The sequence below is a fragment of the Gorilla gorilla genome, chromosome 8 (genome assembly GCF_029281585.2).
Source record: "Gorilla gorilla gorilla isolate KB3781 chromosome 8, NHGRI_mGorGor1-v2.1_pri, whole genome shotgun sequence".
Classification (NCBI taxonomy): Eukaryota; Metazoa; Chordata; class Mammalia; order Primates; family Hominidae; genus Gorilla; species Gorilla gorilla.
The window spans coordinates 131,790,783-131,805,847 of NC_073232.2; the positions used below are offsets into that span (position 1 = coordinate 131,790,783).

At 49.7% G+C, this 15,065-nt stretch overlaps 1 protein-coding gene across 2 annotated transcripts in view; it reads right to left on the reverse strand.

The window, feature by feature from the left end:
• Positions 1–811: 811 nt before the first annotated feature.
• RGS10 (regulator of G protein signaling 10) overlaps positions 812–15,065 on the reverse strand; it is a 43,320-nt gene continuing 29,066 nt past the window's right edge. For both annotated transcript variants that reach the window (XM_031015704.3, XM_004050182.4), the window contains exon 5: positions 812–1,247. In XM_031015704.3, coding sequence (XP_030871564.1) covers positions 1,101–1,247 — 147 coding nt within the window. In that variant the 3' untranslated portion in view covers positions 812–1,100. The remainder of the gene's footprint in view (positions 1,248–15,065) is intronic.

Sequence of the window (15,065 nt, forward strand, 5' to 3'; positions counted from 1 at the left end):
CTTTGTACAAATAGAAAGGGCTTAGCAAACATCCTGGAAAAGGCCTGGTGGCAGCACCCAACCCCCTACAAATAGCAGGAACAATTCACCGAAGGGAACTGAGCCTGACCTTGGCCCTGGTGGGCTCTGCTCTAAAAGTGGAGTTCCTGGGCTGGCGGGGACAGCCTGGCCCAAGCGTGCCCCATTCACAGCCTCCCCACCCAAGAAGGGCAGGCTTCAAGGCAGCATTTCTTTTCCCTGTTGAAGTCTCAAGCCAGAGTTAGCAAGTTCAGCAAAGGGCGGGAGCAGAGAGGAAAGGATTATGATGTGTCCCCGATGGGTACAGGAGAAGGGAACAGCCCCACCAACTCCATCCTCAGCACGCACCTGTGCTACAATCCCATTCAACAACACCTTGAGTTGCCATGGGGACCCTGAACAGTTTCCCACTTGTGTTTTTTTTCCTTCCTAGTTGAGATCTTGTTTCTGTCAAGATGAACTATTTATCTGTGTTGCATGAAATGTCATGGGTTGTGGTCAAAACCAGGACCAACCCACGCACAAGAAATAATAACCCTTTGATGACACTCACACACAAGCTTCCCAAGTCTTTAGAGACTGTCAGTGATTCATTTTCTTTTTCCAGCACTGAACTTGCTCTCGAGAAATATTTAACCCAAAAGGCGACTGGCAGGCCATACCCCCAGTAGCCTGGGTTTGCCGGATCAACTCATGCTTGAGTTAATTTACCAAGTGACCTGTGGACATGCGTCCACTCACCAGAGAGGCAGAGCAAACACTTACAAGGTAAAAGGTAGTGATATGTTTCACCTTGTGGCCTTACATGAGGTTTAATTAAGCTACAAAATGCTCGACGTGTCCAGTGTTGAAGGAATCTCTGTTTTGTGAACTAAAACTTCCAAGTTATTATTATTCTTTTTTTATGTTAGCTTAGCCATCATGCAAAATTTACCGGTGAAGCAGTTAATAAAACACACATCCCATCGAAGGGTTTTGTACATTTCAGTCCTTACAAATAACAAAGCAATGATAAACCCGGCACGGTCCTGAGAGGAAATTCCTTTGCTTCCTAAAGCTGCCAGTCCCGGCTTTTTGGGGGCTCATGTGTTATAAATTCTGGAAGCTCTTTTAGCTGCAGTTTGAGCATCAGGCGAATCTTCTTCCTCTTCCTCGGTTCGCTTGTGTTTTAAAAACAAGTCAGACTTTAAGAAGCGGCTGTAGCTGTCGTACTTCATGAGATTAAAGATCTAAGGAGGAAAAGAGAAAAGAATCTGAAGGCCGAGGCTAATCCAGGCCATAAATCATCCCATCAGATATGTATTAGATACCTACCACGTGCCAAAGAATACTAATACGTGCAAAGAACACACTAAGAAAGCTCAAATAAGTCATCTGCTAGACAAGGCAGATTTCCTGGAGATTTTTGGTCATTATGCAATAATCTCAATGGAATATATAGACAGTCACATGAACAAATATGCCTTTATTTTCCACGGAAATATAGATTCACACAGCACTGATTCAGACCCTTGTACCAAGAAGTCCTTCAAGACTCTCCACTTTATTTGCCTAGATAAGACAAGGATGTATTTCTCCAAGAGCTTGAGACAGCCGAATAGAAACCATTTCTGTAGAGACAATGGTGTTAAAAAGATCACTGACATATCATATGATGCCAGCATTGTTAAGACTCCCAGTAAGTCTGGCATCCGAGATCTCAGACAGACCTATTATTGTACCAAGAGTCAAAATGAGGCGTGCTCACTGCAGGGCAGGGCAGCAAAACTATAATCTTAGCAAGGGAACAGGTCCCAAATAAAGAACAGAGCAGCCAGCTGCAGAATGCCAACATCTGTGCCATCAGACAGGCTGGGGAGCACATCCCTAGAATGAAACAACTCTAAGGTATGTCAGGTGAGCGAAGAGGACACCCGATAGAGCTTAAGTGCCCCAGATTAGACGGCTGCCCCCGCCAGCATGGCAGGTGCTCAGAGGGCTGTCCCCAGGCACAGTAGCTTCCTCTGGCCACCACTGAACCTCTTTTCTGGGCCACAGTCCTTGTGACCAGCATTCATTCTCCCCCACTGCTACCCAATCCTGTGCCATCTGCCCTCTTCCCTTGCCCCAGGAAAGGGGCAGAGAAAGAGAAGCACAAAGCCTTTTCCAGCTGTCAAGGGCTATGATCTCTTTCCCACCCCTCATTTCTCTCTCTCTCAGACCTTTCCACTTAACTCGCAGTACACTCTGCAACTAAAAATCCACACGGTTCACCCTGGTACACGGAACAACCAAGTGGAAAGTTCCAGAGATGTCTAGAATGTCACTGACTGCCAGGCGGGGTTGTCAAGTGGATGGTAAAACCCTGACATCTTTTAAGGCTGCCCTCTCCCAACACACATACACTATTTTGTAAATTAAACATCTGAGGGTGCTGGGGGCGGTGGCTCACACCTGTAATCCCAGCACTTTGGGAGGTGGAGGCAGGTGGATCACTTGAGGTCAGGAGTTCAAGACCAGCCTGGCCAATATGGTGAAACCCCGTCTCTACTAAAAATACAAAAATTAGCCGAGCATGGTGGCACACACCTGTAGTCCCAGCTATTTGGTAGGCTGAGGCCAAAGAATCACTTGAACCCAGGAGGCAGAAGCTGCAGTGAGCTGAGATCACACCACTGCACTCCAGCCTGGGCAACAGAGTGAGACTCCGTCTCAAAAAATAAATAAATAAAAAATAAAAAATAAATAAATAAATAAAATAAAAAATAAAACAAACATCTGAGGGACTCAAAGGACTCAGAACATCTGCTTGGAGGATGGGAGGTGCTTCAGGAGGGAACTGGAACCCTCAAATTTTACACCTTCATCTTCCCAAGATGGCTTCAACCACAGCAGAACTGCCTGAGTCACTGTGCTACAAACAGAGTCCACAACCCAGAGAAAGACCTGGGACTTTAGGTTTTCTTTAAACTGTTAAACTAGCGCCTGCCCATCCCCTGGTGCCCTTCTAGTCTTGCCCGAGTCCTCCAGCTGCTCAGCAAGACCCTGACTCCTTAAGCCCCTGTCCTGTGCCACACTAGAGCAGTCATCTATCTTGTAGCCATCCTGTAATTCCAGGTGTGATTGTAATTTGCTGAGGTTTACAGAAAAAAAAAACTTTTTTTTAATCCCAGCAAATACAAAAATCATAGCCAGGGCTGAGGTGGGGGATGAGAAACACCATTACTCCTTCATGGCCTCCCACCGACGTGCTAAGCAAGCGTCACCATCTGCCTTATTCAGCCCTTCCAGGCACAAGAGTCCCCAAGGGGAAACTTTTAGAGGCTCACCTAGTTCAAAGTCTACAATGAATGCTCAAATGTGACTAATGAAACCAGTTGCACGAAGGTCCCACCTGGCACCCAGCCTCAGTCCTGTACCCACTCCCACCCCAGGTCCACGCAGATGGGACCCACCACTCTAAGCAGGATGCGGTGCGACCCAAGCGTCTCGTGTGAAGTCTGCATGTGGGAGAGGAACATCCTGTTTGCCTGTAGTGGCTCTGAGGCTCAGACTTCAAAGTAGAGAAGAAAAAAGGCCGGTGCTGGGGGCACCCAGGGCAGAGGAGGAGGGGGAGGGAAGGAGGCTGCTTCGGTTGGGAGGAAGCTCAGGGGCTGCACCAGGCTGGCAGGACTCGACCCCGAGATCCCGAGATCCCAAGGCTGCCAGCAAGCCTGAGGGGAGGGGGCTGCGAACTATTTATTAAGAGCATAAGGGCCACTCCCTACTGGGGCAGGTGTGAAATGCCCCACGAGTGCAGAAGTCCCTCAGGCAGAGGTTTCCTCCTCTGAGAGCGCTTGCCCATCTCCTGTGCTGCTGCAGTGACTGGGAGGCAGCTGTGGCTGTTGGACCCAGACAGGCTGGAGAAAGGAGAGGATGTCGCCCCCAAAGCCCTCGTGCGCCTGGGCTGTGGGAAGCCTGATTGCTCTACATGGGGTGCACGGGCAGACTTCTGACTGCCACTGGCCAACGACCCCCTGGGCCTGGCTCAGGAGCACACAGCAACAGGGTGCTCCTGGGACGGGGCTCAGCAAAGGTGACTTAGAGGATGGAGAATGCAACTAAGGCCGGGTGCAGTGGCTCATGCCTGAAACTCCAGCACTTTGGGAGGCTGAGGCGGGCGGATAGCAAAATCCTGTCTCTACTAAAAATATAAAAATTAGCAGGGCTTGGTGGCACCCACCTGTAGTCCCAGCTACTAAGGAGGCTGAGGTGGGAGGATCACCTAAGCCCGCGGAGGTTGAGGCTGCAGTGAGCTAAGATCACGCCACTGCACTCCATCCTGGGTGATAGAGCCAGACCCTGTCTCAAAAAAAAAAAAAAAAAAAAAAAGAGAATGCACCTAAAACTTTCTCCCAAGAAAGCGGCCACAGATCGTGTGCCCAGCTACTGGCCAGAGCCTCATCTATCACAGGGAAAAGAGCTGTGACTGGTGTCCAGTAAATGTTTACCAGTGGCTGAACAGAAATCGTGCACTGTGCAGCAGCAGAGGCTGGGGAAATGAACCCGGCTAGTACCAACGCGGCCGCAGTGCCCTCCAGCCCTGCGCTGGGCAGCGTGTGGGCATTCTTTCATTCAGTTCTCCCTCCAGCGCTCTGAAGACCCTGATTTGACAGAGGAAGAAACAAGGGGCTTAGGGGTTCCTCACAGTTCTGGAGGCTAGAAGTCCAAGTCAAGGTGCCATCAGGGTTGGTTTCTCCTGAGGCCGCTGTCCTTGGCTCGTAGACCACACCTTCTCCCTGCGTCTTCACAGGGTCTCCCCAGTGCACGTGTGTCCTTACCTCCTCTTCTCACAAGGACACTAGTCAGATTGGGTTAGAGCTCACCTCAATGTCCTCGTTTAATGTTAATTACCCCTTTAAAGCCGTATCTCCAGATAAAGTCACATTCTGGGGATTAGGACTTCAACATATGGATTAGGGAGGGGAGCACAGTTCAGCCCATAACGGTGAGCAAAAGAGAAGCGTGGGAGGCCAGCCCTGGCAGGCTCCAGAGCCCCCACTCCCAACCATGAGGCCATCTGCCACTCGCATGGCAGGACAATAAAAACGAGGGCTGCAAAGAGAGTAACATGGAAAACTGCCCGTGAATGTTAAATGACTGATACTAAATTTTAAAAACACATCCTATGTAAAAACAATGATCCCAAATACTTTCTTTTTTGTTGTTGTTGTTGTTTGTTTTTTTGAGATGGAGTCCCACTCTGTCACCCAGGCTGGAGTGCAGTGGCACGATCTTGGCTCACTGCAAACTCCGCCTCCCGGGTTCAAGTGATTCTCCTGCTTCTGCCTCCTGAGTAGCTGTGATTACAGGTGTGCGCCACCACACCCAGCTAAGTAGAGACGGGGTTTCACCACGTTGACCAGGCTGGTCTCAAACTCCTGACCTCAGGTGATCCACCCCCCTAGGCCTCCCAAAGTGCCGGGATTACAGGCGTGAGCCACCGCGCCCGGCTCCAAATACATTCTTTAAGAGTGTATCCATGTGTCTAAGTGAGAAACAATATGTCCCCAAAGGTCAGTAGTGGGGTGAATGGTGTTCCCCCAAACTTACATTCACCTCGAATCTCAGAATGGACCTCATTTGAAAAGAGGGTTGCATAAGGGTCTCAAAATAAAATCATACTGCATTTAGGGTAGGCCCTAAATCCAAGGACTGGGTGTCCTTATCAGAAGAGGAGGGGACACACTGAGGGAGGAAGGCGTGTGAAGGCAGAGGGAGACATCGGTGATGCAGCCACGTGCCAAGGAGCGCTAAGGAGTGCCGGCAGCCACCAGCAGTCTGTAAGCTGAAGGGGCAAGTAAGCACCCCCCACACCCTCTCGCCACCACCCACCAGAGTCTTGTGGAGAACAGGGCCCTGCCAACACCTTGATGTCAGATTTTCAATCCGTTTCTGCTGAGCAAATACGTTTCTGCTGTTTGAAGCCACTTGACTTGGGGTCATTGCTTATGACAGTCCAAGGAGGCTCATCCAATTGGCTTGTTGATTTCACCTCACCCCGGCTCAAACACAGAAAATGAGATGGGCCTAGGGGTCCCAGACAGTTCCTACAAGCAGGGATCCCTGAGGGGGAGACATGACCTCACCAGGGTTGGACTGCGATGGGCACCTGAACAACACGGTCAGACTCCTTAAGGGTCCACAAGGCAGAGAAAGAAGAAAATGGAGCCATCTGGGCTAAGCAGGAGGCCGCAGGTGAGTGGAAGACACGGGAACAGAGCTGAGGCCGCCATCCGTCCAACAAACGGCTGCTGGTGAAGCGGAAAACTCAAGTTGGCGGCTGAGCTGCATTCTGTATCTTTTTTTTTTTTTTTTTTTTTTTTTTTGGCCAAGACAGCTGCGGCTTAGCAAGCTTTGGGGTTTTGGCAGCCCCACATCTGCAAGCTGCACGCCTGGACTGTAAACTGTTTAGCATCGTTGCCTTGGGATCCAATCCTACAGGCTGCTGGAAGTGAGACTCGGACAAAAATGAGGAGGGAGGCTTCCTGCAGATGTGCAACTCTGCACAACCGTCCTGCAGAACAAGGTCTTTATATCACCAAGCCACCTCCTCTCCAGATCCCAGACATTGCCATGGCTGAGCAGGATTTGCCTTCCTGAAAGAAAAATATCCATGCAGTGCCCCAACTTCAGACTGTTCCAAATGTGCCGCTCCAGGAAAGGACGTCCCCCTGACGCATACTCATCTGTGCAGAAACGAGGACCTCAACCAGCCTTGAAGGCCCCTCTGTGAATATTGCGTCACTGTCTCCATTCATTGCGTTTCAAGCCTAATAAATATTTTAACACTTCTCAGAAGACAAGTACAGAAGACCTAAACAAAACATGCATCCTCTCTTCTCTTCAAAACCCTCTGCCATGTTATTTTAATCCAGCACAGGAAGAAAAAAATCATTCCTTAAGGCAATGAAAGTTTAATTAGCGGGGGATATCATATTTGCTTTAAGAACTTGTTTTCGTTTGTATATGAAAATCGCTGAAAGAAGGTGGAAGCACCGCCGTCTCTGAATTGCGGCTTTAGAATACGTCCTCTCTTCACACACATGGACTACAGACGTGCTTTTGTACCCACGCGAGGAGACAGAAAGGGGGAAGAAAGGAAGCTCCTGTCCCTCTAGCCCTCAGAAGTGGCTGGGCATTGACGAGGCTGTTGGGGCAAGGCGCAAACAGGGATGTGCCTACCCCCTAAAGTAAAGACCACCTCCCTTTCAAGTGGGAACGGGCTGCACCCAGGAGGGTCTGAGGGCAGCTAGCAGAGAGCAGATGAGCAGACGAAGCAGCTCAAGTCAGCCCTTGCCCCAGAGCGCCAGGACGGGCCACACAGAAGGCTCTGTCGCCTTGCACGGCTCTCCAGCTTCACGACAGACCAGCCAGAGATGGACAGTGTGCCAGGGGAGGGATTGGAACTCCAGAAGGAGTCTGGACACCAGCGGGATCAGAGAGACCTCGCTTGGACAATATCCCCTCCCAAGCTCACGGGTTCACGCGTGTGGTGGTCACACGTGTGGAGTGGATTGTCCGCTTTTTTCTACCATCCATACGATTCAAATTCCAGGCCCAAATGACATGACTCACTTTCTGCTGGGGGTGAAGGCATTTTAATTTTGCCTTTTGCCATCGGAAGGGGAGTTGAATGCTCCTCTGAGTGCCACTCTCCCCTCCTCTTCCCCCAGATACTTTTATTTATTTATTTTTTTTGAGACGGAGTCTTACTCTGTCGCCAGGCTGGAGTCCAGTGGCGCGATCTCGGCTCACCGCAACCTCCAACTCCCTGATTCAAGCAACTCTCCTGCCTCAGCCTCCCAAGTAGCTGGAATTACAGGCACGTGCCACCACACCGAGCTAATTTTTGTATTTTTAGTAGAGACGGGGTTTCACCATGTTAGCCAGGATGGTCTCAATCTCTCGACTTTGTCATCCTCCCGCCTCAGCCACCCAAAGTGCTGGGATTACAGGCGTGAGCCACCGTGCCCAGCACCAAATACCATTTTAAAGTTGCAAGAAACATCTCAAAGTATCTCGAATACTGCCCTTCCCATCCTGACCCTCGTGAGGCAGATGGCTACGGTGTACGCAGACAGCCAACCTCCCTTCTGTTTGAACAAAAAACCACACCTGCCCTTTCTAGCAGAGCATGCTGGAAAATACCCATTTCTTCCCTGCATTTGATCTTTTGGAGCAAATGTCACCTGGCACCCATAAGACTGACACATCCTAAGTCCCTGGCTCTGGCCACCACCACAGCCTCTGCCACCACCCAGGAGAGGGGACCATGGTCATGCAGGGGCACTCAGGCCAAGGTCCTGTTTGTAGAAATAATGGGGCAGGGGAGAGAATGGGCCCCCAAATGACTGCCACAGGCCGGACAGCCCCTCTCTCACCCTCCGAGGCCCTCAATAGCTGGCCCACCCCTCTTACTTACGTTGAAAAAGGAAGCATTTTTCACCTCTTACGTTCTGGGAAAACTCAAAGAAACTGCATTGCTAAAAAGGGACCCCATTCATGGCTCCTTTGTCTGTCAAGGATGTGGCTGGGAGCACTAGCATCTCACCCAAGGCTTTTCCCTTTTTTTTTTTTTTTTTTTTTGAGACAGAGTCTCACTCTGTTGCCCAGGCTGGAGTGCTGTGGCATGATCTCAGCTCAGTGCAACCTCTCCCTTCCAGGTTCAATTGATTCTCCTGCCCCAGACTCCCAAGTAGCTGGGATTATAGGCACATGCAACCATGCCCGGCTAATTTTTGTATTTTTAGTAGAGACGGGGTTTCACCACGTTGGCCAGGCTGGTCTCAAACTCCTGACCTCAGGTGATCCGCCCACCTCAGCCTCCCAAAGTGCTGGTTTTCCATTTTTTTTGTAAGCACCAGAGGCCGAGGACTTCTTTTTGAGTGGAGAAGGCCACCTCATCTCTGCTTTTCCAGGCTAGAGTTTAGCACCAGACCCAAAGCCTCGGGAAGGCACCCTAGCAGACGCAAAATCTGCTTATGTATTTATTTATTTTGAGACAGAGTTTCGCTCTTGTCACCTAGGCTGGAGTGCAATGGCACGATCTCGGCTCACTGCAACCTCCACCTCCCGGGTTCAAGCGATTTTCCTGCCTCAGCCTCCTGAGTAGCTGAGAATACAGGCATGCACCACCATGTCCGGCTAATTTTTTTGTATTATTCGTAGAGACGAGGTTTCACCATGTTGGCCAGGTTAGTCTCGAACTCCTGAACTCAGCTGATCCACCCGCCTTGGCCTCCCAAAGTGCTGGCATTATAGGCATGAGCCACTGCACCCGGCCCAAAATCTGCTTTTAAGTGTAGGCATGGGGACCCCTGATATTCATGGAAGAAGAATGAGCACCCCACAACCCCAAACCCATGCCCTTCTCTTCCATGGACTGAGAAAGCCACGAAGCTGCCATGTGCAATGATCTGGACCTTTCTATTTTCATCAAGCTCATGGCTGTTCCAGACCATGCTGCGCTGTATATAGAACTTAAACCAAAGGCTTCTGAGCAAGAAAGGTGTGTAAACTGGGGCTAAGAAATGTGCCAGAGGAGAATTTTGTTTTAAATCTTTCATATGGAACAACTTTAAGTCACTGAGCAGACTTCAATATGTTCCATTCTTCAATGTTTGAGTAGAGCCTGAAAGGACAAATAACGTCATCGATTTCCTGCTAAGAAGAGAGAAGGAGGGGCAGGACTGGGGGACCTTAACTTTTCACTTCATACCCTCCTGGATACATGAATTTTCTTTTCTTTATCTTAACAATGAGCATGTACAAATTCAATAACTTAAGATAATTTTAGGCCAGACACTGTGGCTCACACCTGTAATCACGGCAGCACTTTAGGAAGCCAAGGCTGGAGGATTGCTTGAGCCCAGGAGTTCAAGACCGGCCTGGGCAACATAGTAAGACCCCATCCCTAGAAAAATATATTTTTAAAATTAGCCAAGTGTGGTGGCACATGCCTATAGTCCCAGCTACTCAGCAGTCTAAGGTTAGAGGATGGATCGAGCCTGGGAGGTCAAGGCTACAGTGAGCCATGATGGTGCCACTGTATTCCAGCCTCGATGACAGAGGGAGACCCAGTATAAAAAAAATTAAAATAGGCAGGGCGCAGTGGTTCATGCCTGTAATCCCAGCACTTTGGGAGGCGGAGGTGGGCAGATCACTTGAGGTCAGGAGTTTATAAATACCTTATTATAACCTCCACTTCACAAATGAGAAAAGCTAGGCACGGAGAGGGAGCAAGTCTTGTCCGCAATCTCACAGTAACTAAATTCTAAAGTGAAAGAAGGCCGGGCACAGTGGCTTATGCCTCCAATCCCAACACTTTGGGAGGTCAAGATGGGAGGATTGCTTGAGGCCAGGAGTTTGAGACCAGCCTGGGCAACATAGTGAGACCCCATCTTTACAAAAAATTAAAAAAAAAAAAATCTGAGGATGGTGACACTCGCCTGTAGTATCAGCTACTTGGGAGGCTGAGGTGGGAGGATTGCTTGAGCCCAGGAGGTCAAGGCTACAGTGAGCCAAGATCACACCACTGTACTCCAGCCTGGGTGACAGAGTGAGACCCTGCCTCAAAAAAATATATAAATAAAGTCAAAGAAGTTGGGGTAGGGGCAGCAGGGGGAGTCAGATCTAAGGAAATAAGGCTGTAGTTATCAGTGACTTTTTAACACCAGGGCATTGAATGCTCATAGACTGCTTGGCAGCGCAGTTCAGAGAGGTAGCAGAGTATTTGCCCAAAGCCCCATGTTACAGATGGGGACTCAGAAGCCACAGTAAGAAACAGAACCCTCCTGGGGTCAGACAGAGGCAGGGCTGGACTAGAATCCCCCACTTCTGCCTCTGGTGCTCAGGGCCAAGCTCATGCATGCACTGTGATAACAGTGATGAATCTGGCATTTCCATATCCAGGGAGTGATGGGCAGGGGGAGAGGGGGAAGGGGAGAGAGGGGAGGGGCAGAGCTCAGGCCACTCCCACTCACCATACAAATGGTGAGCCACAGTCAGGAGGTCAGGGTTTCACGGCTGACTTTCTAATAACAGAGCTGGCTCTGCACCAAGCCATCCGCCTTCTCTTGCCCAACTGGTATGGGACGGGCACAGCCCTGAACTAGGGACCTGAGCCAAGGGGCTCAGGCTTTAAGAGGTCCAAGCCTTACCAGCCCAACCAGCACATTCTATAAACAGCCACTGTTCACATCCCTGCAATTAAACTGTCTACCACAGCCTCGGGGCCTGACCCAGCCAGTCCCTCCCAACTGAACTTTCACCACCCCCTCATTTGCTGCATTCCTACAACACTGACCCCCTAACACGCTGACCCCCTAACACGCCTGCTGCCCCTGCCTCGGGGCCTTTGCTCTCGCCTCTCCTTGGAAGGTCTTGGCTCCCAAGTCCTCTCATCCAGATCCCGCTTGCCATTCAGATCCCAGTCACCTCTCCAGGGAGCCCTCCTTGAGCACGGACCCTAGCAGGCCCCTTCCAGTCCCTCTCAGCTCATCCCCTGTTGCATTTCCTTCTTAGCATTGATCTTTCTCTGCCCTCCTTGTGGGGGCAGATGCTGATTTCCCTGTTGTACACACAGTTCCTAGCACAGTCCCTGGCACAGAGTAGGGCCTCAGTTCATAATTGCAGCATAAAGGAATGAATAAAACAACAAATCCACAAACCAGCAGACCAACAAGGACTGAATCAAATCTCCTAGGAATAGATATTTTTGTTTATTTGTTTTTTGAGATGGAGTCTCGCTCTGTTGCCCAGGCTAGAGTTGAGTGGTGCGATCTCAGCTCACTGCAACCTCTGCCTCCTGGGTTCACGCCATTCTCCTGCCTCAGCCTCCCGAGTAGCTGGGACTACAGGCGCCCACCACCACACTTGACTAATTTTTTGTATTTTTAGTAGAGATGGAGTTTCACCGTGTTAGCTAGGATGGTCTCGATCTCCTGACCTTGTGATCTGCCCACCTCGGCCTCCCAAAGTGCTGGGATTACAGGTGTGAGCCACCACGCCCGGCCGTAATACATGTTTTTAAAGAAGAAAAGACACTGTAAGGAACTGCAATTCCCTGAAGAAACCACCTCTTTGTAAGGTAACCCCCTTCCTTCCTGCTTCCTCCAACTTAAATTTGTCCAACGGCAGCCTTTGACTCTAGGCTAACGTACTAGGGAAATGCCCACAGCACCACCTTTCGCCTCTCCTGGCTTTGCCTCCAAAGGGCTGGGCACACCAAGCTTGCAGAACGGAATTAAATCAGAGAACCATCTTGCCACTTACATGAATTTCCCAGGTAGCAAAGCTTTATGCCCCTCAAACTTCTCTTAAGATGCCTTTGGCTGGACACAGTAGTAGCTCACACCTGTAATCTCAGTACTTTGGGAGGCCGAGGTGGGTGGATCACTTGAGGCCAGGAGTTTGAGACCAACCTGGACAACATGGAGAAATGCCATCTCTACTAAAAATACAAAAATTAGCCTAGCCTGGTGACATATGCCTGTAATCCCAGCTACTCAGGAGGCTGAGGTAGGAGAATCGCTTGAATCCAGGAGGCGGAGGCTGCAGTGAGCAGAGATGGCAACATTGTACTCCAGCCTGAGTGACAGAACGGGACTGTCTCCAAAAAAAATGTTTTTGATGAAGTGCTCATTAAAATGAATAATGCACTCTTCACATAATACGCTGACCTCAATTTCACTTCTACTTGATGGTTTGGAGTCACCAGGCTCACTTATCATGTCACTGTCCCACAGCACAGGGATGCCCATGGTGCGGCGTGTGGCAATGGAGGTCCCCACGTCCAGGCTCAGGCCTCGGTGCTGTGCTCGTGCTCAGTGTCATTTCTGTGTCCTCCCTAGCTGTCAGTGATCACCTCTTGCTGCTCATCACTCCATAGTCTCTACCACAACTTCAAATCTGCTATGAACGGAAAAACCTGTTAGAACTGTGTGCAAACCAAGAATAAACAGGACCTGACTGAAAACTCTTGAAGCTCTCCTTTAAACAGGGTGCATGGGAGTTGGCTCATCTAGCCTGGGGCTCAGGGAAGATTTTCCCGTCCTTCTAGGTTCCAGCGGTGCCCTACAAAGTCAGAGCTGCCCTACTAGAAGCTCAGAGAGCAGCGGAGCCGCACGTGGTGATGAGGGGCTAAGTTCCAGGGCGGTGGTGCTGAACTCACGAAAGCGGCTGCTCTGCGGCTCCACCATGAAGCCCAGCAGCGCTCAGCCAAGCCAAAGCCGCGGGAGAGGCTTTTGAAAGTTCCGTGAAATCTTGTGGCTCCAAACATGCTCCCCTCAGCTTCACTCTCCTTCACTTAGGAAAACAGAGCTCTCGAGGGAGGCTTTGCAAGAAAAAAACCGGGGCTAATGCTGAGCACTCATTTTGACAGTTACAGCAAGGCCCCGGAGAGGCAGAGTTTTCAAAGCAAAACGGAACACAGGGGCCCTTCACATGGAGACTCACTGTGAAATCGGCTCTGATTCCAAATACCTTGTTTTCACCCAATTATGCCTTAGGAAGAAAGTTCGTGGATCTTTCTCTCTATGCAATTAAAAAAAAATTTTTTTTTTTTTTGAGGTGGAGTCTCACTCTGTCGCTCAGGCTGGAGTGCAGTGGCACTATCTCGGCTCAGTGCAGCCTCAGCCTCCCAGGCTTAAGCAGTTCTCCTGCCTCAGCCTCCCGAGTAACTGGGATTATAGGCGCCCACCACCACGCCTGGCTAATTTTTGTATTTTTAGCAGAGATGGGGTTTCGCCATCTTGGCCAGGCTGCTCTGGAACTCCTGACCTCAGGTGATCCACACGCCTTGGCCTCCCAAAGTGCTGGGATTACAGGCGTGAGCGACTGAGCCCAGCCTTCCAATAATAGATGTTTAACAACAGAGTATAACAGTACTTGCTTTACATTCAGCAGTTTGGACTGCACATCTGTTTGGTGTGCATAAACACATACATTATTATTACACTTATTAGGCCACATCTGTTAGGGGCATGTGCATATATGTATTTATAGAAAAAAAGATGGAAAGTCTACAGATCAAATACTATTTGGTGGTTATCTCCAAGTGTGCAATTATGCAATAAAGAAATGATTTCTTCTTTATATTTTTGTTTCCCAAGTTTCTTTTGCTGAGCATGTGTGATGCTTACAGTTGGATAAAAACTATTTTAAAAAATTTTTCTGAGGCTGGGCCTGGTGGCTCTTGCCCGTAATCCCAACACTTTGGGAGTCCAAGGCTGGAGAATCGCCTGAGCTCAGGAGTTCAAGAATAGCCTGGGCAACATAGCGAAAGTTCATCTCTACAAAAAAAATACAAAAATTAGCTGGGCATGGTGGCGCACACCTGTAGTCTCAGCTACTTGGGAGGTTGAGGTGGGAGGATCACTTGAGCCCGGGAGGCCAAGGCTGCACTGAGCCGGGTTCATGCCACTGTGCTCCAACCAGGGCAACAGAGGGACATCCTGTCTCAAAAATAAAATAAAATAAATAAATAAATAAAATTCTTTGTCATTAAAAAAGAAAAAAAAAACAATCAGCCTCTGTCCCCTGTGTTTCTTCCTTTCTGTGCTGGCTAAGCCTCCCACTGAATGAGTCTGAGGGGCACGCCTACTCATAAGGTCCAGCTCCGTTCTGAGCTGTTGGGCAGGCGGGCTGGATCTCTCAGAGCCTGCAGTGCTACCGCATGGAGTCAGAACTCTCCCATTCCTCATCCTACCTTGGCTCCCGCAGTCCTGGGAAGTGGGATGACCTGCATTCACAAAGCCTTTCCAATCCCTCTGCTCCAGGGGCCTCACCAAGCTTTGAGAAACAGCAAGAGGCTGCCCAGGAGCCTGGCAGAGCAACACAGGCCATGATGGTCATGGGGGGAGCATGGTCTTTGAAGGCAGATGGACGAGAGGGAATCTGGCTTCCAGCACTTTTGCTCCCTGCATGACTTAATGCTAAAAAAACACTTAATCTCTCTGAACCTTGCTTTTCTCATCAGCAAAATGGGAATAATAACACTCATTGGAGATAAAATGAGACAATACACA